This window comes from Phaseolus vulgaris, chromosome 3 (genome assembly GCF_051622355.1).
Source record: "Phaseolus vulgaris cultivar YP4 chromosome 3, ASM5162235v1, whole genome shotgun sequence".
Lineage (NCBI taxonomy): Eukaryota > Viridiplantae > Streptophyta > Magnoliopsida > Fabales > Fabaceae > Phaseolus > Phaseolus vulgaris.
Genome location: NC_143500.1, coordinates 30582334 through 30608294, shown reverse-complemented (window position 1 = coordinate 30608294; position 25961 = coordinate 30582334). Strand labels below are relative to the sequence as shown.

The following is a 25961-nucleotide window of genomic DNA, read 5'->3' as shown; positions in this document are numbered from 1 at the left end:
AAACAATCGGTTGTTTATACCAGCAAACAACAAATAAAACTGAATTTAAAGAGTTAGGGATAGAGAGATTGCACACAAATGTTTATACTGGTTCACTCCAAATCCAGAGCTACATCCAGTCTTCTCAGAAACCCTGAGGAAATCCACTAAGCAATCACAACTTGATCACTTACACAACAACCAAGAGAATGATCTTGAACACCTCAAGAAACACACTCTCCTTGGCCAACACACCAACACCAAGATTGTTGATCTTGATCCCCTCAAGAACAAACAGCCAATCTCAGCAAACACAGAAACGAAACTTGCTTTACAGAGTACAAGGATTACACTTGTTACAGAAGATAATCTGAAATCAATACAAGCAGAATCCTATTCCACAAACTTTGATCAATCACAAACTTTCAGCAATCTCAGCTCTTTGAAAAACTCAAAAACTCTTAGCAAAAACTTGTCAAAAGATTTATTCTCAAATCAGTTTTTCTGAATTTATTCAAAGATGTAGTTTGTTATCAAATTTTAACAAATTTTTAAATTGCATTAAAAGATTGGTCAAAGCATTTAATGACTGAAGCGTAAGCAGTTAAATCATTTAAAGCTCAGTCAAAGATAAAACAGTTTTTCTGTTATGGTCCCAAAACAAACAATCGGTTGTTTCCTCGAATCAATCGGTTGTTTTGGTTCTTAACAGTTCAACCATTTGAAAAATAGTTTTCAATCTTTTTTCTCAAAACACCTAAGTGTAAACAATCGGTTGTTTCGACAAAACAATCGATTGTTTTAACTTAGTTTGAAAACATTTTATTTTCACAAAGATTGAGATGCTTTATGCTTTTAGATTCGATCAAGGGGTGGATTACAAAACTCAAACTACCCCAGAACTATACTAAACCAGCACAGCAACAGCAAGCACAGCCAAGGCTTCAACATCCTTCAAAGGGTTTGGATTCTTCAAAGCTTGAACACCACTTGGTTCAACAAAAACATTATGGTTGGTAACACTTCACAGATAAAACCATAGAACTCCAATCCTGGAAAACATAGTTTTGGCGCCAAAGATATTGGTGGCAATGAACAACAACCAGTTGCACGACAATGATTGAAGGAAGAGAAAATAACCTAGTGTGTGCTGGAAGAACTTGTTGCCCGTAAGGAAGAATGTGTCTCACTCAAAAGTCATCTTTATTTTCATGCTCATTTCATTCTTTTTTTAGTCTTAGGCCTAAGTTTTAATCATGGTTTATCAGGACAATCCCTAATAAACAAATCATCATCATGAAAGAGATAATGACAAGAAAAAAGGATTTATTTACACAGTGAACACAGGTTTTGGATGATACTGTATTATTTATACCTGGTGTACATTGAGAAATATATGTTACAAGGTTATCAAACTCTAGGGTTAACTTGTAAACCCTTACGAGTTTAAGAGTCAAGTGAAGGGTGGCGAGTCAACTCGGGAACAAACTCGTTTTTTAGTAAACCCGCAGTTGACTCGGTCAAACTCGGCCAAACTCGCAAGTTTAGGGCCGAGTCACCGAGTTGCGAAAAATGGCCCAAAACGGAGCGTTTTGGTTAGTGTTTTTAGGGTTTCACTTACCTGGTTCACGTTCTCCTCACGTGGTCATCTTCTTCACGATCTCATCTCCTTCATTTTCGTCATCGCTGCAGCTTCCTCTTGCGCCGCTCGTCGTCGCCGCTCGTCGTGCCATCCCATTCAATGTTATTAGAAATCCAGCTTTTGCAAAGATGTGTGACATGATTGGTAGATATGGTGTTGGCTATAAACCTCCAACATATCATGATATTAGAGAGAAGCTTTTGAAACAAGTCGAAGACAGAACTGATATAGAACTTGAAGAGTATAAGGATGAATGGAAGAGAACATGTTGTACCATTATGTCTGATGGATGGACAGACAAAAAAAGACGATCAATTTGTAATTTTTTGGTGAACAGTCCTAAAGGAACTGTGTTTCTATATTCATTAGATACCTCTGACATCTCAAAAACTGCAGATAAAGTATTTAAAATGTTGGATGATGCGGTAGAATTTGTTGGTGAGGAAAATGTACTGCAGGTAGTTACTGATAATGTTGCAAATATCAAGGCAGGTGCAGAGCTTTTGATGCAAAAAAAGGAGCACTTATATTGGACTCCATGTGCTACCCATTGTATTGATTTAATCTTTGAAGATTTTGAGAAGCAATTAAAGGTCCATGAAACTACTATCAAGAAGGGAAGAAGGATCACTACCTACATTTATGGTAGAGCAATGCTAATTACCATTTTGAAAAAGTTTATGAATGGAAGGGACTTGATAAGGCCTGGAATGACTAGATTTGCCACAACATATTTGACTCTAGCTTGTTTGTATGAAATGAAAACATCATTGATGACCATGTTTAACTCTGAAGAATGGAAAACAAGCAAGTTTGGAACTTCTCAAGAAGGGAGAAAAGTTCAAAATGTGGTATTAGATAGTCGATTATGGAAGAATGTAAGTATATGCTTAAAAGTTGTTGCCCCTCTTATGGTGGTCCTTCGATTGGTAGATTCGGATGTAAAACCCGCAATGGGATTTATATATGAGGGGATGGATTGCGCCAAAGAGAAGATTAAAAGCAACTTTAATAATATCAAGAAAAGGTAACATTTCTAGGTTTCTTCCATTTTAAATTTTAATACTTATTTATTGTGTAATTATTTCTAAGTTCTAACATAACATAATTGGTACGTAGTTATGAACCTGTTTGGAAAATCATTGATCAGAGGTGGAATAATCAGCTTCATAGCCCTTTGCATGCAGCTGCCTATTACCTAAACCCCCAATTACACTATCAACCAAACTTTAGAAATGATGATGCTGAGGTGAAGGAGGGGTTGTACATCTGCATGAGAAGATTGGTTAATGACGTTGCAGAAAGAACAAAAATCAATTTGCAACATACTAATTTTCACCATGCAAGAGGAATATTTTTTTTGGAAGATGCAAAGCTGGGTAGGAAAGGTATGTTACCTGCAAATTGGTGGGAGATGTTTGGGGATAGAACTCCAAAACTAAAGAGGTTTGTTGTTCGAGTTTTGAGTTTAACTTGTAGTTCTTCAGGGTGTGAGCGTAATTGGAGCTCATTTGAAATGGTAATTAAAGTTCTTCAAGTTATTTAAGGTTTTTTCTTGATTTGATTTATATATTGACAAAAATTCATATTTAATTATAGGTTCATACAAAAAGAAGAAATCGTTTGCACCAAAAGAAAATGAATGACTTAGTTTATGTAATGTATAATTCAAAGTTGAGAAACAAACAAATTAGAAGATCTATTGCTCTTCCATTTGAAGACATTTAGTCCGATAATGAATGGATAACTGAAGAAGGAGATAATATTGTTGAGGTTGAGCAAACTCTACTTGAAAATGATGGTGTGAATGTTGACTTAGGTGGAGGAACAAGTTTAAATGATTAAATTCCAGATGCAGCTGATTTTGATAATATAGTTTTTGATGATGATGTTGATGATGAAAATGATAATGAACATGGTGATGATGAAGATGGAGATGATCATGAAGATCTTGGAGATGATTTCCTTAGAGGATTAGATGAATGAGACTTTTAAAACTATAACATTTGTGTTGTTTTAGTTATTTTATTGGTGTATGAACTTGTTTATTTCAATATTATGGATTTGATATCATGAATTATTATTTTTTTTTGTTAAATTTTTTATGTGAAGTAGACTCTTACGAGTCGGGTTTACGAGTCGAGTTTACTACGCTCCCACGAATCATGGTAGACTCTCGAGTATGATAACCTTGATATGTTATGTGTTGTTTAATATAGTTGGTCATCATTTCATAGTCTAATTCCTTGTTATTTGATATTTTGGTCAAGAATGTGATTTTTTTGGATTATGAAGTGAGTCTCATCAAGAATATGTTCCTTTCATACACAACTCCTATAATCAAAGTAGGTTCTTCCAAAAATAAAAGATTAAACAATTTTTTTACTCTCTCATATCTTATGCTTATTACAAGTTGGTATTGCAAAAATTAACAAATTTATCATGCATAAAAATATTTAGTTTATGACTTTTATTTTTTATTTCTAAAAAAGTTGTTTGACTTTTGTTATGTGTAAAATTTCTTTTTTTTAAGCTCTTTTTATTTGCTTATTTTTTAATTTATTTTTTCTTTAATTCTTGTAAAATATTTTGTCCATTTGAATTCGTCTCTTTAAAAAAGAGAGTAAATATATTAGAAAGAGTAAAATTAAATAATAAAGATGAAAACTAGAAATCAAGAGTTTACCAAAATATTATTTGGAACTAAACATAAAATACAGATAAACTTGGATATTATATTTAAATTGTTTAATTGTATAATTGCACGTGGCAGCATGTAAAAAACCAGGTGAAAAGAGGTGCCAAACAGAAGTGATACCTAATAAAAAATCCAAAACATTGATTAGTATTTATTTCTCACTTTTACCAATAATTTTTAAATTGTTTGTGTTGGGTTAGAAAAATCATATTTGACATGATTTAATTTAAAGAGAGACTTAAAAAAATGTAAAAGAAACATTTGAAAGAACAGAAATTAAACTAAATGAATATATAAAACTTGAAAACCAAATTGAAAGACTTCTCACAAGTTGAACAGCAGCTAAATTGTCACAAGATTCTCTCACATGGCTTCTCATATTTTTACACCCACTCCTCTCCTCATTTACATTATTATAGAATTTGTAAACCTTTATTCAAAAAATAATTATTGCTTTTTGAAAGAAATATTACAAATATGAATAAACTATTTAAACAGAAATGAAATATTAATAGAATTTGTTTATGGATAAAATATATTTGGAGTTATATAAAAAAAATCAAATTTAGTTTTTGTAATCTATTTTTTTTCTTATTTTTGCTTGTTTAAATTAGAAATGTTTCTGTCTAAAGGTGATTATAATTAATATTTAAGGGAAATTTTTTTGAGAGAATTATAACTAAATTTAGAAAGTTGTAGAGAGATTAAAAATATAATTTACTAGTCTTTTAAATAATTGATAATTAATTAATTATATGTAGAGTGAAGATCTAAATTGTAATTAAATAATTCTGACAGCACCATGTCAATTAGGAACAGTAACTTTTTTTTGTGGCGATCCTATTTTTGTTTAAAATCATATTACCACTTGAAATATATTTGTAAAAGTCTAGTTAGAATAATTTTCCCTCTTAATTATAGAAAAGTAATTATTACATATTTCACATTGATACTACAAGTCAAGATCGACACAAGATAATTACCAAAAATTATTTTGTATATTTGAAAATAAAGTTAAAATCAGCCTGAATACAAAAACACAAGTGAAATGCATTTAAAAGAAAAGCGAGAACATTAAAAAAAGTTCAATAGAGTTTAAAATTAAAGTAACGTTTATTATAATTTATAAGTTTAATTGTACATTTTACAAGTTTAATCATCCATTTGACCCATATAGTTAAAAGATTTTTTATTTCAGTTTTTATGCCAAAAGACATCTCCTTTAAGTCTTATACTAAAAGGGGATATGTTTTAAATATAAAACTGAAAAAATTATTATATAAAAGTTTAGTATGGATGCTTGGTAATCTCCTCTATTAAATTTATAATTTCAAAGACTAAATTTTATAATTACAATATTTCAAATAATTCATAAAAGCAGGCCAGAACATATTCCAAAGAGTAGAATATAATTGCTTTTAAATTAGACAAATTTTGCAAATATTAGATTTCTACATATGAACAATATAAATACCAAGTCTAAGTACCGATTTTCTATCAGATATTTTCCAGAGAACAAAAATGATATAACCATTAAACTGCTAGTAACAAAGAACTTGAATTCTTATCATAAATATCTCAGAACTTCTAAATTCTTATCATAAATATCTCAGAACTTCTAAATTCTTATCATAAATATCTCATAACATTAAACAAGAAGGCGTTGATAATCCTGAGTCCTTTAGCTAGTGGTGGAGAGTTTTCGCCCTTAAGAAGCATTGGTATTTTCAACCACTGAAGAATAGGCTATCAAAACTAGGATTAAAATATTGCTACTCCTATGACTAAATTGATCACTGGATCTTCTTTAGCAGTTTTTCAACCATTATTCTCTGCTGAGCATCACTCAGTGTCTCTGAATTCATGATTGCATTAGCTACGATAATAGTTGTTTGTGTTGATGCTGCATTTACCTGGATGGAACAATTGAAAAGGAAAGCTGAAACTAATATAATGAAATTTCCTCCAACTTCAACTCAAATAATGGTCAACCATATGTTTCATACGAGCCATGTCGGTTTAAAGAAACAAAGATAAAGAACATGATATGTCACACTAAAAATAGTGAGTGTCTGCATACCCAAACACGTCCATTTAAGCCAACTGCAATCTCAAAGGAAATTTTCTTCCCTAAAGCATCAAGAACTGGACACGTAGGTGAGCTTAGAAGCCTACAAACACAATCTCTCATGTCAATATTTGTTAATGTTATGCATGGACATCAAAAATAAAATAACACTGTCAAACCTCCTTGAGAGACCAGTTGTACACTCAAACATATAGCCATCTTTTAGAGCGCCAAATTCTGCTGCTTTCCCAGTAGCTGAACAAACACCAAAACAAAATAAAAGGCAGAGTTAAGTCTGAAAAACTAATACAGAAATAAATTTAAAACTTATGTAACAAAAAAATCCACAATGTAAGAGGCACAAGGAAAAAACAAAGTCGAAATAAAACACCAACCATCAGTGCATGACAGCTCTGGATTCATTCCAGGGTTTGCTTTTACAACCCGCACATAAAGCAAAGTACCTATCTGCAAGTGATGCATTAGGCAAAATAAATTACAACCTACATAAATGTATAGACCAACCAGACAAAACATGGCTTAACACCCAGATGAGAACAAGTCAAGTTGCTAGTTTGACATCCAAATCAAAAGAGGAAAAGAAAAATGTACATGAATTTTACACTTCATGTTTTACAAGAACTAATTACAAAATTCACTTCCAGAAGACTTAATTAGGTTAACCAATGTAATCTGTGGCAGTTGCGAAGTTCATTAATGGAAAAAGCACCCACTGCTTCATAGTCGTAATCACACCCTAAAAGATAAATAGAAACAGAAAAACTGTTTTTTAGGACTTAAGCATAAGGGGAGAGAACCTAACCCAAAATACTAGATCATTAGGTGAGAGAGTCCCAAAGTACTAAATCAAGTAGTTCATCCATTTCAATGTGGAACTCCTACCATTGCTACCCCCATTGAGGGCAAATGCCCACGACGGCTTTCACTTTATCAATACTGACCCGGTGCCTTTATCTATGAGATGACTTCACTCATCTATCATTATTGTTAGGACCAACTGTTTACACCTTAATCCAAACTATAAATAGCCTCTTGCAATTCAACTCTCATCGAATGCACCAATTGTAAGCACTTAAGAACAAGAGGAGATCCAACCCAAAAGACTAGTCTATTAGATGGGAGAGTCTCACGGTACCTCATCAAGTAGCTCATCATCTTAATTAATTTGGGACTCCTAAGTGTGTTGCTGACGTGTTCTTCTTCCATATTGAATAAATCCAATGAATTTGGCAAACCACATGGAGCTGCAACATGTGTTGTTGTTAAGACGAATTTTTATATCCTATTTTCATCTCCTAATGCATATTCATACCAAGAAATACTTAAAACCAACTGCTCCACATCAGCCACTAGTACTGATCTGAGCCTGGACACCCTGGAATCACAAATTTTTCTAGGAAACACTCCCTTTCGAGCATCCAGAATGCACTCTTTCCTTTCTTAAATGATAATGTCTCAATCGTCTGAGCAATCTAATCTATAGAAGGGTGAGAATTTTAGTTTAAAATTATAACTATGAAATCTTTTAACCTATAAAGGCATATGGGTGCTGAGAAATGGGAAAAAGTATCTTGGACAAGGAAGAGATATAGAGAGAGAGAAGAAATATGCCAAAATATTCAACTATTCATTTTCTTTTTCAAAACAAGGATATTGAGGCTGATCAAGGATGAAAACTTTAATTAAAGCTCCATAGCTAAGAATAATCCAGCTTGTAACAATTTGACACTTCAAGCATTGATATAAAAAGAAAATTACCCAAGATTATGCATAGAAAATGAAAACTTAATATTATTAAAATGGAGGAAAAAGTACAGCTATAAGGTGAATTAGATTTCCGCAAGATCAGACAAAACAGATACATGGAAAGAATATGAAAGTAAAAATAAATATAAAATGCAACTTTGGCCCCGATATACAACCAATTTATGATGAATGGAGTTCAAATTTATAAAGAAGACACGATTACACCACACAATTTTTAAAGCACACTAGTTAAGTGACTTAAAAGTGTAAAATCCAGCATCAAGACCAAGGCTTTGTAAAAATGGATTTTGTTTTTAGTCGTACTAGCCAAAGTTACCAATGCCTCCAATTGCTGACCCTAGTCTTCTAATGGTCCATGGTACAATGCATAATACTGATCTCCTTCACCTATATCTATTTACATTAATAATTGATGAGTCTATTGGGTTGGATCTTCTATTTTACTTTTGGTACACAACAGCAAACTCCTAGATTTCTCAATAACAATCGTGATATGCAACTACCAACAACAGAAAGTTGCAGTGATTTGAGGTAGACAATGCTACGACAGAAAGAAATAATTATGAATGTGTAATCCTTATATATATTATGAATAAAAATGTTTCTATATTTCATCAAGATATGTTCCCAACCTGCAGATAAAGTGTAACATTGAAACTAAAAACAAGGTATTGCATTATTTTACATCTACATCACGAAATAATTTATACACACCTCAAACCTAGGTATATTTCTTCTAGTTCCTCCTTCAAATGCAAGCACCGGTAAAAATGCTACAGCTGGTCCTTTTATGTCCACAAGAAAGTTCTGCACAGAAATAAATCTAGATTTTATCATAGGAAAAAACCCAGATCTAGATGAAAACAAATTTTAATTATTTTCAAGCAACTCAAAAAAAAAGTACAACAGTTGACACAGAACCAAGCAATCCATTCATTTTGTGTTACACTGGTAAATTCCTTTTTAACCATTCAAATGACATTTACATGTTATTAGTTAAGATGAAGCCACCTTTGATTATTAACACGACTTTGTAGAAAGTCTTAGAATTTGGATCTCAACCCCGCAAAATCAATTTGTAAGATGAGACCTTCACTTCATGTATATGCTATATTTTAACTATATCACTGGTTGATGTTGGACTACACCACCACTCTTGAGGCTGCAATTATGACAACCCCAAAGGGACTGAAACTACTGCAGGTTAGGTGTGAGTGCAATTAAGACAATTGTCCAACAAAAAGAAAGCAAGTAAACAAGAGAGAAAGCAATCATAAACAATGTTATTAGTCTCTTTCTTTTTCCGTTATTCCATTACTTTTGTTCCTGGTTTGCTTTCTTTGACATGTGTCTTTGTAGGGAAAAAAACTAATGGTTTTGAAGAAGAATAATGCCACCATGTCATGGCTAATTCTCTTTTTCAGTCCTTAGTCTTCATTAACAACTTAAGACAGTTAAATACTTACAGAAAACTTGAAGCAAACAAGAAAGCTTGAAAAAAAAAATTAGAAAATTCCTTACATCTGATCTGCTGTCTACAACAATTCCAAGTGTAGAATCCTCTGCATGTGGCACATACTGAAAAAAATTGAACAAAATCAGAATATGGACGAAAAAAGATAGCAATGTTCAGTAAATCCTACTCTGTATAATACAAAGGAAAATTACATTACATAATCCAATGCTGAAAATAGAAAATGAAATTTATATGCATTAGAAAATAGTTTTCTGCAAGAATACAAACTGTTATTCACCTTAAAAGCAAGAACTTAATTCCCACATGATATTGAATATGTATGAAACTATGAATTGAAATGGAAGAAAGTGCTCAACTACACATATTTAGCCTAATTTCATGATGGCAATTAAAAATTTACTTAATTCAAGAGGGCGTAAAACAGACCCAAAGCAAACATAGGTAAAGGTCTTCCACAAATTTCATGACAGATACTACCTTCCAATGTGATAACAAACAAATTTTGATACTTACAAATGACATTACACTGAAAACCAAAACAATTGATTTGAGGATATTATTCCCACCATCTTTGGGTTTAGCCATCTTGTTCTAGATTAAAATCATATCCCTTCTACTAAAAATGCTGCATTAGTCCATGTATGATAAACACATGCTTTATTTCAAGTCTTTTATTTACTGCTATTTGACAGCAAATTCATATAGCACTAAGAAAGAATCATATTAACTAGTAGCAATGAAAAATCAGTATTGTCCTGTCAACCAAACCCATGCCTATACACTTTAATACATAGATCATGACCGCAGCATCATACTCACCCTCTTCTGAGAATTTTCAACCCAGTATTTATTGGGCTTTGAGAAACATAGTCTGCCAGCCTTCATTGCAGAAATTGCATCACAGTCCTAGAAAATTGACACAGATGAGAATCAATATATTTAACAGGCTTGAATAGAATGAAAAAATGCAAGAACTATCATCATCCATAATTTCCTCTGTTTATAAGATGCTAAATGAGGAGATCAGTCAACAAATACAAAATAAAAAACAAAGACACCCTGAAATTTTACGCAAATGAAAATGGAGTTCCATATTACATCCTCCCTAAACAGAAGAAAAACCACTTTATAATTTCTGAGAGAAATAAGCATTGTGTTGACGAAATGATTTAAAAACTCGAGAACTAGTGTATGTGCCGTGTCTAACATTTTATAAACTAAAAAAAGAAAAAGAAGACATCCTAAAATTATTTATAGGTTGATTAGTACACAAACATAAGAAAAATCATCTCTTCAAAGAGACTCCTTGGAACATGCCATGTTAGTTTATGTGAGACTTCAGCACCCGATAAGTCTATATCATTGTCCACAATTATGTGTGTGCAAGGGAGAGACAGGAATCAGATGTCAAATTGTCAATGAATGTTCTAAATTTTAAAAGAACCAAAGACCTACCTGTCGTAGACCACCTCCAAGTTTAATTGTCTGATTTGTCATGCTAGACAGGTCAAGAACCACATCTCCAGGGCACTATACAATCATTGACATAAATTATAATTAGCAAAAAAAGCAATGCTCAGTGTTGTATCCATACCCAACACAGATTGATAAGGGCTTGAACAAGGACAAACACTCACCACTAGTTGATCCACTAAATTTGTAGAGTAGCTGGAGGGTTTTGTTTCCATTTATTAGAACAAAAAGGAAGCAGAATAAATGACGCTTGACTAGGAAGAAGTTCCAATCCAACAACTTGTAATTTGTACTGAAAAAATCATCCAACATTCAAATGTAAGTTTTCATATAACATTCATCAATTGACAAGATATATCAAAATATTGATAAAAATATACCAAAATATATCAAGTAAACACATTGAAATTCAAATTCAAACACAAAATATGAGTAAAAAATTACGAGGAAGCAATATAAGACGAATAGTATTATGAAGTACTACAAATGAAAACATAACATATTGTTGACAAAGCACAAATTGAATCCACCATAAAATTCAAGACCCAATTTACAGAACACTGTTAATCACCTTGAATCCTTCACTTTTGGGGACAAAGAAGGGATGCATGCATCAAACAAATACTATCCTTCATAGAAAAGTACAAAGGAGGAATCCAATAGGGAAAAAAAAACAGGACCATTGCAATACTTGATGTGACTATGGATAGGATAAATTAACTTTAAGAAGATCTTGGAAGAAGGTTGACTAGAAGTGGCATGAGGAGGAACTCTTCATCTACTACCAAATTCAGCAAATTGAGGGAGATAGAAGAAGTTTCCAGAACATATACAAATAATAATAAACTAAAGAGACACAACGGGAATTGGAAAGAATTTGGTCAAACCTTTAGCTTTCAATGAAAGGGACAACTGAGAAAGCTTTACAGGAGAAAATAGATAAAAAAAGAGATTTTCCGTTTATGTAAAAAAAAAAAAAAACCAACAAGTGAAAGAAGACATGATGACCCTTCTGGGAAACATGTATAAATATATGCATAAACATTTATATATTTGAAAACAATAAATACATACAGACAATACTGTTAGTTATCCATTAATCAACAAGGAAGATAGACATTCAATTTTAAAAACCAAAACTTCAAAAATAAAGTTCAATATCTAAAGAAAATCCTATAACAAGTCTAGCAAAGAAGAGAATTAATGAAAGAAGTTAGACACCAGAATATCAATTTGGCAACTCTCTTTTTAAGATGAACATAGAGAACTGATCTTATTCTCACACAACAGACATCAAAGTATAAATTTGTCCTAACAAATTCTGATAAGACACTGTGTGAACTCCATTAACAGTTACAGTAGAGCAAACAACTTGATACAAAATTGTAACTCCATCTCTTAAAAGACTACGTGTATCAGATTCATGTGACTCCTAAACATAGCTGGAGTCAGAAAATAGAGAATTATGCAGGACTGCAAAAATCATAGCTACATTTTACAAAACAAATCCTACAAGAAGCAAGGCAAAGAACAAACTACAAAGGAGAGAACGTGAACTGAATGGAAAAGAAAATGTACATAAAGACACTAATAATATCAAACACTCTGAAAAAGTAATATCCTAATATTATAACATGAGAAAGAAATAATGTAAGAACTTAATTAGAATGCGCTAAAATCATAGCGATGCCAGTGACTTACTTCAAGGTAACTAACTAGCTGACTTCTCAAATTGCCAAAATCTAAGTAGCTAGTTTAGGATTTTCTCTTCATCCAAACACTTTAATTTGAATTATGTACTTTCCTTCTTCACAGAGCTTCGAGTTATGGAGAACTGAAATGAAAAATCGCGCTAGCAGAAACTCAGAACCTCGCGCAGGAAATCGGTTTGCACTTTAGGTACGAAATCGCGGAACTTACCTTGCAGAGAATCAATTCCGTGGTGGAGCAGAGGCGGAAGGAGGTTCTGTGGAGAAGCAGATGAAGAATGGGCTTTGTGGCTTCTTTGATGGAAGTGTGGCAGTTCGCGCCGTAGTTATTCAGATGTCATGTGGTGGGAAAGAGGATCCGAAGATGAAAAATTAATTATATTTATTTGGGAGGTTTGATGAAAAAGATGTCGTGACATTAATCCCATGAGTTCGGAAGTATTTATTAATTTATGTCAACGAATAAAAGGAACGATGATGGTTAAAGATGCATTATAATTTACAATTGACTAAATTTTTACACATCATTGATCATAATGTCAAAAATCAAAGTGTTTCATAGGTTTTAGAGGCAATATTGATGTTGCAGGGAAAGTTCTTAGTTCAACCATATGGGACTGAGGTTGAAGCTCATATCTTAAACAACAATCGATTTTTTTCATACGTTAAGGTATGAATATGAGAAACAGTAGTTAAATATTTCATTTAAGTTGTATGCAATGCAAGTTATTTAAAAATGTGAACTTGTTGTGTATTAGGATTGTTTAGGTGCCATAAACAACACTCATGTTTGTGTCAAAGTCCCCCGAGCTGATGCTCCTCGTTTTCGCGAAAGAAAAGACTGGCCAACACAAAATGTATTTGTTGTTAGGATTGATGGCTAGAACAAGAGGGGGGTGAATTGTTTTCGAAAGCTTTTCACAAATACTTTGTTTAGAATGAAACTTTAACAATCAACTCAGAAAAGTAATTCAAAAAGCCAATCAAAATACCAAACAGAAACAGATAGCAGAATTTTAGTCGGTTAAAATAACAATTCAACCGGTTGTTTATGATAGCAGAAAATATCAAACAGTTATGGAGAGAAGAGATAGAGAGAATTACACACAAGGTTTATACTGGTTCACTCTATCCAAGAGCTACATCCAGTCATTAGTCAAAACCACTGAGTATTTCACTATGCAACCAATCACAGATTACACATACACCACACAAAGAGGTGACTTTGAATCCCACAAAGCCTACTCAACCAACACCTCTTTGCACACAACCAACACCTCAAGCCAGAATCACACTGACTTTACAAGATTTTACAACAGTTTTACAGAGAGTAATATGAACAATTACAAGAACCAAAACAGGGTTAGAAAACACCTGGAATCACAGTACACCAGAAACCCTATTGATCAGTTCTTTGAATCACAACAAAGCTCAAAGGCAATCTTGCTAAAACTTGGTAAAACACCTTTTCACAAAGAGTTGGTAATCTCTCAAATCAATCACAATCAGAGTATCAAACTTTTCTATTTCATCGATCTTTTTACGTTTGAAAGAAGACTCGTTTTATAAACCTTGAGAAGCTACCATTGAAGGTAGATTTGAACAACCAAATCAGTTAAAACAGGTTTTCAAAAAACTGTTATGAAAACATACATTTAATCGATTAAAACCACGATTTAACCGGTTGAATGTTTTTACCAGTTATACAACTTATTCAAAAAACAGTTTCAAAACACCTTTGCCAGCCAAGTGACAAACAACCGATTATCTCAAAACTTTAATCGTTTGTTTTTCCCTTTGCATGGAAAAACTCTTTAATCTTTAAAACAGATTTAAATAAGCTTTGTTCGAGAATCAATACTGATCTTACAAAGATTCTAAACCCCATAACAAAACCTAGACCTAAAACATAACACAGCTTCAGGCTTCATGAGGATTTGATACATCAAAGCTTCTCATCTTCAACAATCTCCCCCTATTTGATGGAAACAAATCCCTGGGATGCTTTTAGGAATGTTCTTTGTTTAGAATTTGTTGAATCCTGCAATCACTGAACAAACACAGAATAGACTAGTCCAAAACAGATATGCACCATACATCAGATTTCAATTAAGCAGAACTGCATAAGAACAATCGGTTATTTCATAGAGATAACCGGTTAAAAAAATGTAAACAAAAAAACAGCAGTTTTAAAATTCCAAAATTTAAAGCAGTTTAACAAAATTGAGAACATTACAGCTCCCAACAACCCTTCTCCCCCTATTTGTCTCATCAAATAGACAAATCAAAAGAAGATACAACTAAGATAAAACATGCATATCAAGAATTCCCAATTCATTTCGTAGAGAATAGAACATGTCCTTGGATAAAGGTTTGGTGAAGATATCAGCAAGTTGTCTCTCTATGGAGACGAACTTGATTTCACAGTCTCCATTGGTTATATGATCACAAATGAAGTGGTGTCTTATTTCAATGTGCTTTGTCCTTGAGTGTTGGATATGATTCTTTGTCAAGTTAATGGCACTTGTGTTGTCACATAGAAGAGGAACTTTGCTAATCTTTAATCCAAAATCTTCAAGTTGTTGTTTGATCCATAGAATCTGCGCACAACAACTACCAGCAGCTATATATTCAGCTTCAGAAGTGGATAAAGCTACACACGCTTGCTTCTTACTATGCTATGAAATGAGGCTTGATCCAAGTAAGTGGCATGTTCCACTTGTACTCTTCCTATCTAATTTGCAACCTGCAAAATCCAAGTCAGAATAACCTACCAAATGTATAGGAGAGAGAGAGTGATACCATAAGCCCATGGATATTGTTCCTTTTAGATATTTTAGGATCCTCTTTGCAGCTTTGAGATGTGATTCCTTGGGGCAAGACTGGAATCTAGCACAAAGACACACAACAAACATAATGTCTGGTCTGCTTGCTGCTAGATAAAGAAGAGAACCTATTAAACCTCTGTACATGGTTTGATTAACCTCTGGTCCAGTTTCATCAGCTCCTAAGTAGCAGTTTGTTGACATAGGAGTTGATGTTGCTTTACATGCTTCCATCTCGAACTTTTTAAGGATGTCTTCGCAATACTTTGATTGGCATAAAAAGATTCCTTCTTTGGATTGTTTAACTTGTAGACCGAGGAAGAATGAAAGTTCTCCCATCATTGACATTTCGAACTCCCCCTGCATTGCTTTGACAAAGTTCTCACAAAGTTTTACATTAGAAGAGTCAAACACAATATCATCTACGTAAATTTGTACTAAGATAATATCAGTTCCAGCTTTCTTAATGAACAAAGTCTTATCTACCTTACCTCTTTCATACTCATAAGATAAAAGAAAAAGACTTAGTCTTTCATACCATTGACGTGGAGCTTGTTTGAGGCCATACAATGCTTTCTTAAGCTTGTATACATACTCTAGATGCTTGTGATCTTCAAAGCCAGGTGGCTGTGAGACATAGATCTCCTCATTCACAATTCCATTGAAAAATGCACTTTTCACATCCATCTTAAACAATTTGAAACAACTCATACAAGCAAAAGTTAATAACAACCTTATCGCTTTTAACCTTGCCACTGGTGCGAAGGTTTCATCATAATTGATTCCTTCAGCTTGATTGTATCCTTTGGCAATGAGTCTCACTTTGTTTCTTGTAATGATGCTTGACTCATTCGATTTGTTTCTGAACACCCACTTGGTACCTATCACATTCATTTGATTGGTTTTTGGAACAAGAGTCCAGACTTCGTTTCTTACAAACTGATTAAGCTCTTCCTGCATTGTGTTGTCCAGAATTCATCCTTGAGAGCTTCACACACTGATTCAGGTTCAACCTTTGAAACAAATGCAGTGTGATTGCAGAAATCTGCCATATTCCTTCTGGTGGAAACTCCTTTGTGGATTTGACCTATGATGTTGTCAAGAGACAGATCCTTTGGAATCTTCCAATCTTTTGGCAGATCCTGTTGAATCAAGTGTGTTCAAGCTTTGAAGAATCCAAATCCTTTGAGTTTGATGGAAGGCTGGATGTGCTTGTTGTTCTTGAGGTGCCTTAGAATAGGATCTGGGGTAGATTATATTTTGTAAATCCACTCTTGATTGAATCCAAAGTTAAAGTATTTTCAAACCTTTTTAATTGAAAGCGTTTTTCAAACTAAGTGAAAAACAACCTGTTGTTTTGTCAAAACAACCGATTGTTTTACACTTAGGTGTTTTAAAAAAGGTTGAAAATTGTTTTTGGTGGTTGACTTGCTGTCAAACCAAAACAATCGATTGATTCGCACATTCAACCGGTTGTTTGTTTTCAAATCATAACAGAAAATTGTTTTGTGTGTTGACTGAGCTTTAAATGATTTTGTAACTAAATGCGCTTCTGTTTTAAATGCTTTGACCATTCTTTGAAAGCAATAAATAGTTTGTTTATCTTTTATAACAAACAACAACTAAGATTTAATCATAGAAAAACAGATTTGAGTTTTTCACTGATTTTGCTTTTCAAGAGTTAAAGATTGCTTTGAGCTTGCTTTGATCAAGAGAGAGTGGAATAGGATTTCATTTGTATTGATTTCAGTTCATTCTGTAACAAGTGTAATCCTTCTGTACTTTGTGTAAACTCTGGTGTGGTTGGCAAAGAAGTGTTGTGTGCTCTTGAGGTTGTCAAGATCAACATTCTTGGTGGTGTATGTGCTGAGCCAAAGAAAGTGTGTTTCTTGAGGGGATCAAGGTCACTTCTTTGGTGGTGTGTGTAAGTAATCTAGGTTTGGTTACTTAGTGGATTCCCTAGTGGTTTCTGGGAAACTGGATGTAGCTCTTGATGGAAGAGGCCCAAGCTTAGGCCCTAGTTCAAGCCCAACAACTAGGTCCATGGCAAAGAGGATTCAAGAAGATTGGGACTCTGCTACTGATGACAGAGAAACGTTTCTTTATATGTTTAAAGAGGACCACAAGAAGTAAAGCCCAAGCCATGAGAGCCAATTTCTTTATTTGTAATTTTTACCAGTTATACAACTTATTCAAAAAACAATTTCAAAACACCTTTGTCAGCCAAGTGACAAACAACCGATTATCTCAAAACTTTAATCGGTTGTTTTTCCCTTTGCATGGAAAAACATTTTAATCTTTAAAACAGATTGATAAGCTTTGTTTGAGAATCAATACTGATCTTACAAAGATTCTAAACCCCATAACAAAACCTAAACCTAAAACATAACACAACTTCAGGCTTCATGAGGATTTGATACATCAAAGCTTCTCATCTTCAACATTTGTTGCTTGTAATTTTGACATGAAATTCACATATGTTCTTGTCGGGTGAGAAGAAACAACCTCTGATTCTAGGATATTGAAGGACGCGTTTGTACGAGAGGATTCGTTGGTCATTCTAAAAGTTTAGTTGAGTGTGTTTTCAAAGTGCAATAAATATTCATTTGGTCACATGACTTATAAGTAATAAGTGTTAATGGATGGTTGTAGCCAGATACTACCTTGGAGACGCAGGTTTTATGCTCAAAGCCCAAGTTATAACTCCATATCCCAAAGTTCGATACCATTTAAAAGAATATTCCCGAAGAGGTCTACAAAATGCCTGCGGGTTGTTTAATCATTTTCATTCCTTACTAAGAAATGTTATCAAAAGAACATTTGGTGTCCTCAAAAAGCGATTCCCAATTATTGCTAGCGGAACAGAGCCTTATTACTCTCTGGACACTATGACCGATATTGTTTTAGCATGTTGTATTCTTCATAACTTTCTTCGCAAGGTGGATAATTGATACAACCCAAGTAGCAACGAAGATGACCAAGGAAGCAAAAGACAAAGCACATGGTGAACAATCATCTCAGCAAACTATTCAAGACCTCACCAAGGATCACATGGACCTCACTAGAGGAGCTGGGCATAAACTAGCAAACCAAATATTCTTTCTTTTGGTCTTCTTATAAGATAGAAATATGTTTTAAATAATTTGGGCTCTTTTAAGGGGTCCAAATAGTGGAATAAGTTGTAATAGCTGCATATAGCATAATATGGGGTGTAATTATCATTTTAGTTTGTTTTTAGCCCTTTATGAAGGAAATTTGACCTAGTTTCTAGAAGAACAAGTCTAAGGTGCGGTTTTGACTTAGTCAAACCCTAAAGGCAGCCCCTCACACATTTACCACCCTACCCTTGCCCTTCTTGCCCACCAAGGCACCCATTCCTATAAATAGGGTGCCTTACTCCATGTATTTTCATGTTGAAATTTATAGAATAAATGAAACTTTGCACAATTTGTGAGAGATTTGTGAGCTCTTAGCTTAGGTCTTATCTTGTGAGAGCGAGGCTCTTCAAGTAGCAGCCCTCCACACTTATCTTGGAGAATCCACACTCCAAGTGGCGTGTTCTCCTCTTTGCCATCTCCATATGCTTTCTCTACTCCACCTCTTCTTCCATTTTCCATTACTCCATTTATCTTTGTGTGTTTATGTTATTATTTGCTTCCATTGTCAATTCGGAATTTCATATTCTTTGTGCCTCCTTCCATGTTATATTCTTTATGTTCCTTTCCATGTTCAATTAATTTCCGCCTTTCATCATCAATCACCATATAATTGTCATTTTTCTCTTTGTCTTTGTGAAGTGAACTTTCACACTTACTTAACCACTTGGTTAAGTTCGTGTCCAGTAGGAATCTTCTTAGGGTTCTCACCATATTATTGCTAAAATATCAATCCTAAGTAAAGTGTCATCATCTAAAATGAACAACTCTAAAATCAACTCACATCAATAATGATGACTCTTTGTTGGAAGAAGTTGATTGTGACTTGATACAATGAGATAAAGATGTGTCACACTCGCAAACTCGTAAGGATGACTACAGGCTTGGGTCACAAATTAGGGATACTATAGCAAATTAAATGTGGACAAGTTATTATAATAATTAATTTTATGTAACAACTCTGAACTTATATTTATATTGTTGTAAGAACAATGTGTTGGTTTAATATTGACATTCGACCTTTATTAATTTTTATGTATGGAACTATTTATGTTATTGCAAAAGTTTAACATTTTTTATTAGGTTTTATCATGGATCGCAGGAAGGGTATTGCTTCAAAGCCATCTGTAGGTATTAGTGAACACAAAAAATGCACCATTGACATGGATTTTCGACTGCTGAATACATGATCGATGAGGCATCTTTGGGTAACCGCATTGATGGTAGTTGGACAACGTAGGGATTACAAAAAATAATGTGAAGAACAGGCAAAAAAGATTTAAAGACATATGGCGTGAGATCCATGATCTATTTAGTGGACTGAGTGGTTTCGCTTATAATCAAACCTCAAAAATTTTCGAGGCTGAGGATGAAGTGTGGGATGTGTTGATAAAGGTAACGTATTCAACCTGATGTTCACTTATCACATACATTAACCAATAATTATGAATATAAATGTATTTATGTTCATTAATGAACAAGCAAAGCCCTCAGTCGCAAAGTGGCTCGTTAATCCCATCAGGCACTACAAATTGATGGAAGACTTATGGGGGCTTGATCGTGCTACCGACCATGGTGGGAGAACAACACTAAAATTATCAAGTCAAACCCAGTCTCATCATTTTAATATAGACCTTAATGATCACAATACGGAGTACATCCCGGAGGAGCCGAAATTAGATGCGACCCAATGTGAAACCCCCATCGGTGTCACCTCAGTCATCCCAACCATCAGGTGGTACTTCTTCTTGGGGCTCAAAAAGAAAAGTCAACATTGATACAATCCAAGTAGATAAGAAGATGACCAAGGACTCAAGAGATCATTCACACTATGAGCAATCATCTCAACAAACAAGTCAAAACCCCACCAACGATCTAATGGACCTCACTAGAGGAAGAATTGGGCATAGACTAGAACACCAAATGTTCTTTCTTTTGGTCTTCTTAAATATAAAACATGTTGTAAATAATTTGGGCTCATTTTAGGGGTTCAAATAGCAAAATAGGCTAGAGTAGGTTCATATAGCATAAAAGGGAGTGTTCTTAGTGAAATGGGCTTGTTCCAAACCCACTTTTCAAGACAAGGCATCTAGGTTTAGGAAGGTTGCCCTACCTTCTAGAAAACCTAGCCAAAGGGGTGGTTTTTACCTTAGTCAACTCCTTTGGGCGCCCCACATTTTCTTCCCATCATACCCTCCTTCGTCTTGTTTTCCAAGGCACTCATTCCTATAAATAAGGTGCCTTACTCCATGTATTCACACATTGAAAATTGAAATAGAAAAGAAACTCTGCACAAATTGTGAGTGAGACTTGTGTTCTCTCAACTTTGGTCTTATCTTGTGATAGTGAGAGCTTTTCAAGTGGCGACCCTCATCACTCATCTTGGAGAATCCCCACACTCCAAGTGGCTGTATATTCCATTTCCATCTTCATAAGCTTTCTATCCTTCATCTTTTCTTTCATTTTCATTACACCATGTTCCTTTGTGTTTATGTTTTTGTTTTTCTTCCATTTTCTATTCGGTCATCTTCATTTTAATTACTTCCTTTTTATGTTCTTTCTTTTCCGCAAAGCATCATCATCTTCACCATATCTTGTGTTTTCTTTTGTCTTTGGAAGTGAACATTCACACTTACTTAACCACTTGGTTAACTTCGTGTCCAGTGGGAATCTTCCCTAGGTTTCACCCTATAATTGCTAAAACTCCAGTCATAAACAAAGTGTCACCATTAAAATGGACAAATCTAAAATCAACTCACATCATCCATGGTGGACGTCATTGATCTACAATTGGAAAGGCTTAACATAAGGTTTGAAGGATTAATCGATATCTTGGGAGGGGTAGTGATTAGTCAGATAGGTTATGTATATTGTTGAGTGACAAGCCATTTCATCTGATGTTGTTGCTTTATCATCACAGCGAGTGGCTAATGCTATAGAAGAAAATCTGATATATAATAGATGCCACATTGTTGCAAAAGAAGAACGAAACTCCATATTTTGTGAACACACGCGCACACTCCATTGTACATCGACTTTCCAGTACTCTGAATTTGATATCTGGGAAATGTTAGTGGAAATGAACATAAAGGATGAAGATCTGTTGGATAACTATTTTAACTTCCAGTGTGGTCATCCTAATGAGGTGAAAAAACTTTTTGGCCTATCTCTCGAGCGACGAATTAGAAAACTAGTGAAAATAATGACTACAAATCCCTAAACTATGTAAAATTTTGGTTGTATATTATTATGCATATGTAATTTTCTGCCATATGTCATGTTGATCTTACAATTTATGATAACATGTGAAATCAATTTATCCCTGGAATCATGTTTGAATCTCGGATGGTGTCACTTTTTTGGAAAAAAAAAATTAATGAAAAAGTTAAATATCCATCAGGTACACGGTGTGTGACATCATGGAAGGGATGATCAAGAGGATAACGAAGAAGATGAAGATGATGCAGACCTAGCCATTACAGAGGAACACGTTAATGGTAATGTGCCTCAGGTCCGAATGCATTATAACTCTACAATGTCAATGCAATATTTAAGTGGATTCCAAGCGTTGTAGGAATCCATTCGGACTATGAACCTCAACATGAACAGACGTTTTGACAACATCAGCACACGTTTCGACAGGGTTCATGACCGCATTGACGAGATGAAAAACAAATTAAGGACTCCCATGACTCTTTTAAATGATACATATTTCAATGTATCATTCATATGATTTTCTGGAAAATTATTATTTATTATTGTTTATTTCATGTTTCCTTTATATAACATTTGTAGTGTATGTTTAATATTTGTTATGCACAGACTTTATTCAGAGATTTTTCTTTAATAAATTAAAATTTACTGCATTAATTTTTATTTTATAAATATTTGTTCCTTTATCAAATTATAGCTCCAACACAATATCTAAAATAATCTGCTCCAACACACTACCAAAAATAATCTTTTAATTGCATACAACTATAATTCAAAAATAAATAATCCACAATTACAACTTTGTTAAAGTTTATGACAATCATAAATATGGTTTGAAAATTTTACATAATTTATATTTTTCTGAAGTTAGCTCCAACACAGTACCGAAAGTAATGTTTCAATTGCCGAAAATAATATTATAATTCACTAATAATCAATTAAATTTTTTTCCAACAATTTTCAAATACAAGGACAAATGTAAAGTTACATTTTTATTTATTAAAACAATACAATTTCAATCACACCCTTCACATCACTCACAAACTTTCATAAATTTTCCCTACAATTTTCACTATATTTACCTTAATCCAAACACCCTAACTTTCTTTACACTTTTCCTTCAAATCATATCAAATCCACTCCCTAATCTAAACAAAGTATAAGAGACAAACAACAACAATTCCCCTTCATCTCCCTCTATCACGATGGATAACACTTCCTCTTTCATTTTCTTCTTACATATCTGTACTGGTAAGATTCGCATGACCGAGCAAGAGCTCGACACCTGGTCCAGGCCAACCGATATGACTAATAACAAAACTAATTAATGACCCAACATTAGTTAATATGCTTTTATTAGGCCCAATGATGACAAAGGGCCCACGATAATTATATAAATAAGCATAGATCCCAATGGTATGATTTGAAAGCATGTATGCGCGCCCGGTTTGTTCCTCCTCTTTATAGGAAGGAACTCTTGTTGAAGCTCCAACGACTTCATCAAGGACCTAGGACGGTAGATGAATATTTTAAAGATCTAGAAACAACTTTGAGTAAGATAAATATGCATGATAGTGAAGAGTCAAAGATCACTAGGTTTGTGAGTGGTTTAAGGAGAGAAATTAAAGATGTTGTAGAATTATATGAGTACTCTTCTTTAAAGAAGTTGGTTCACCTAGCCATAAAGGTGGAACCACATATTTTGACGAAAACAACTTTCAAAACTACCCATCATGATGGATTCTACAAATCTTTAGGGAAGGATATAAATAACATTTCTACAACAACTTACCCTTCCAATTTTTCAAAAGAAACCACTTCTTCCTATAACGCTTTTAAAGACAAATCTTCTACCTCTACCTTTACCCCTGAGTCACCCACCAAACCTTTAAACACAAAATGTTTTAAATGTTTAGGGTTTGGACACATAGTTGCCAATTGTCCAAATAAAAGAACCACAAAGCTAAAAGTAGAACATCAGGCCCAAATTAAAACAAAAACCAAAAGTGAAAATGAAAGAGAAAACGAAGGACAAGAAAACACGGGTATCATCACTTCACCTCAAAGGTGTTTTTCTTCCTTGTCTTTTTCATTACCTAAACATTCTACATACTTGACATATTTGATTAAGAAGTTTAGGGATGATATTCAAAAACCTCCTAAAGGTTATCACCTTCTAAGAGGATTCTCCCAAAATCATTTCATCCTCAAATATTCTTTCAAAACATGGTCTGTAGCTAGAATTCAACCATGTAATCTCCCTAAGCTTAGTGAACATAAGTGTGCTCCACACCTATCATAAGGCTTGAACATGGACCTTTACGATGGTATGACCGACCCTGATGAGCACGAGGACGTGTACACTACGCACATGAGCTTGAACACCTCGAACAACGCGATCCTGTGTCAACACCTCAGACAACGCACATGAGTTTATCCAGACCGGACATCTTTGATAGTTTGTGCAGAGGGCAGAGGTTAGAAGCGGTCTCCTTTGAGGAGGGAAGAGACGACCAAACAGAGGGATTACACCCCTCGACGGATGAGAGAAGACGATCGTCGACCAGAGCGTCGGCTGAGACGAAAGGAGCCTCAAAGAAAGGAAGGAAGTGGAGGAAGGGATGGTCGAGAGGTGATAAACACCATTGTTGGGGGCTTTACTGGGGAGGTAGCTCCAACACGACAAGGAAAAAGCATCTGAGAGCGGTACAGCAGGTGAACACCATTTTTTTCCGCCCAAGGATGCCACCTATCACCTTCACGGACGAGGACTTCAAGGGTGTCGACCCTTCCTAGGATGACCCTATGGTTATAACGGTTGATATTGTCAACTTCTCCATCATGAAAACGTTGGTGGATCAAAGGAGTTCGGTGGACATCCTCTATTGGAAAACATTCAAAAGGATGAGGATTGCGGAGGAGGAGATGAAGTCGTACGACGATCAGGTTATCATTTTCTCTGGTGAAAGAGTGGGCACCCAGGGCTATATTGAGCTTTATACCACGTTCGGCGAAGGTAAAGCAAGCAAAACCATCAAGATCTAGTAACTGGTGATAGATGTCAATACCTTCTATAACATCCTACTCGGGTGGCCATCCATCAATATATTGAGGGCAATCGTGTCTACCCCCCACCTAGCCGTGAAATTCCCATCGGTCTCAGGAGATATTCTCACGGTGCACGTAGATCAGAAGGTTCCACGAGAATGTTACGCAACAAGTTTAAAGGTGGAACCTACAAAATGATACCTATCCCGATCGATCCCCTAAGCAAAAGGCCTTTCGCAGACAAAAGTCCTCGCGCAGAGAAGCTCAATTAGAGCGAAGGGAGCATATAGTGGCTCTGGTTGATCTCGACCCTCAGACGGTCAAGTCAAGGTTCGAGGCCAAGGAAGACCTACACCGAGTACCTTTGCTCGACGAGGATCACACCACCGGTGTGGGAACATCAATAACAGTGGTGAAGGAAGAGATGGTTCACCAGGCATTGAAGAAGAATGTTGATCTTTTTTCTTGGGCAGCATCCGATATGTCGGGGGTGAGCCCGGATATCATCACCCAGAAACTCTCGGTTTACAAAGAGGCACGACTCATAGCCCAAAAGAAGCGCAAGCTTGGGGAAGAAAAGAGGTTGGCGGCAAGGGAGGAGACCGAGAAGCTCTTGTAGGTCGGCTTTATACGAGAGGTCCGCTACACTACTTGGTTGCCAATTTGGTCATGGTCACCAAGGCTAACAACAAGTGGAGGATGTGTGTGGACTATACCAACCTCAACAAGGCGTGCCCAAAGGATTTATACCGGCTCCCTAGTATTGATCGGTTGTTGATGGTGCAACCAACCATAAAATCCTTAGTTTCTTGGATGCATACTTTGGCTACAACTAGATAAGCATGTATTCGAGAGATAAGGAGAAAACCGCTTTCATGACAGAGGG

At 34.7% G+C, this 25961-nt stretch overlaps 1 protein-coding gene and 1 pseudogene across 2 annotated transcripts; one reads left to right on the top strand and one right to left on the bottom strand.

Annotated features, from left to right (window-relative positions):
• The first annotated feature begins 1884 nt into the window (after positions 1-1884).
• LOC137805502 (uncharacterized) lies at positions 1885-3758 on the top strand (annotated as a pseudogene).
• Positions 3759-5864: 2106 nt separating this feature from the next.
• LOC137806993 (uncharacterized) lies at positions 5865-13260 on the bottom strand. Of its 2 annotated transcripts, XM_068607400.2 has the most exons (11): positions 13046-13260; positions 12827-12959; positions 11290-11417; positions 11108-11182; positions 10472-10558; positions 9697-9753; positions 8890-8982; positions 6783-6855; positions 6567-6642; positions 6400-6490; positions 5865-6232 (listed from the first exon to the last, which is right to left on the bottom strand). In XM_068607400.2, exons 3-11 carry the CDS (start codon positions 11338-11340, stop codon positions 6113-6115), a joined length of 723 nt encoding a protein of 240 aa, XP_068463501.2. In that variant the 5' UTR covers positions 11341-11417; positions 12827-12959; positions 13046-13260; the 3' UTR covers positions 5865-6112. The 2 variants fall into 2 exon arrangements, with proteins under 2 accessions (XP_068463501.2, XP_068463503.2); XM_068607402.2 differs by lacking the exon at positions 12827-12959 and having other exon boundaries at positions 13046-13189.
• Positions 13261-25961: the final 12701 nt, after the last annotated feature.

Excerpts from the sequence above, each read along its gene's own strand:
- LOC137806993 (XM_068607400.2), bottom strand. The coding sequence starts at position 11,340 with ATGGAAACAAAACCCTCCAGCTACTCTACAAATTTAGTGGATCAACTA. Across the intron at positions 8,983-9,696 it reads TTGTAGACAGCAGATCAGAT|AACTTTCTTGTGGACATAAA; the intron begins GTAAGGAATTTT and ends ATTTCTGTGCAG. Across the intron at positions 6,643-6,782 it reads AGAGCTGTCATGCACTGATG|CTACTGGGAAAGCAGCAGAA; the intron begins GTTGGTGTTTTA and ends GTGTTTGTTCAG.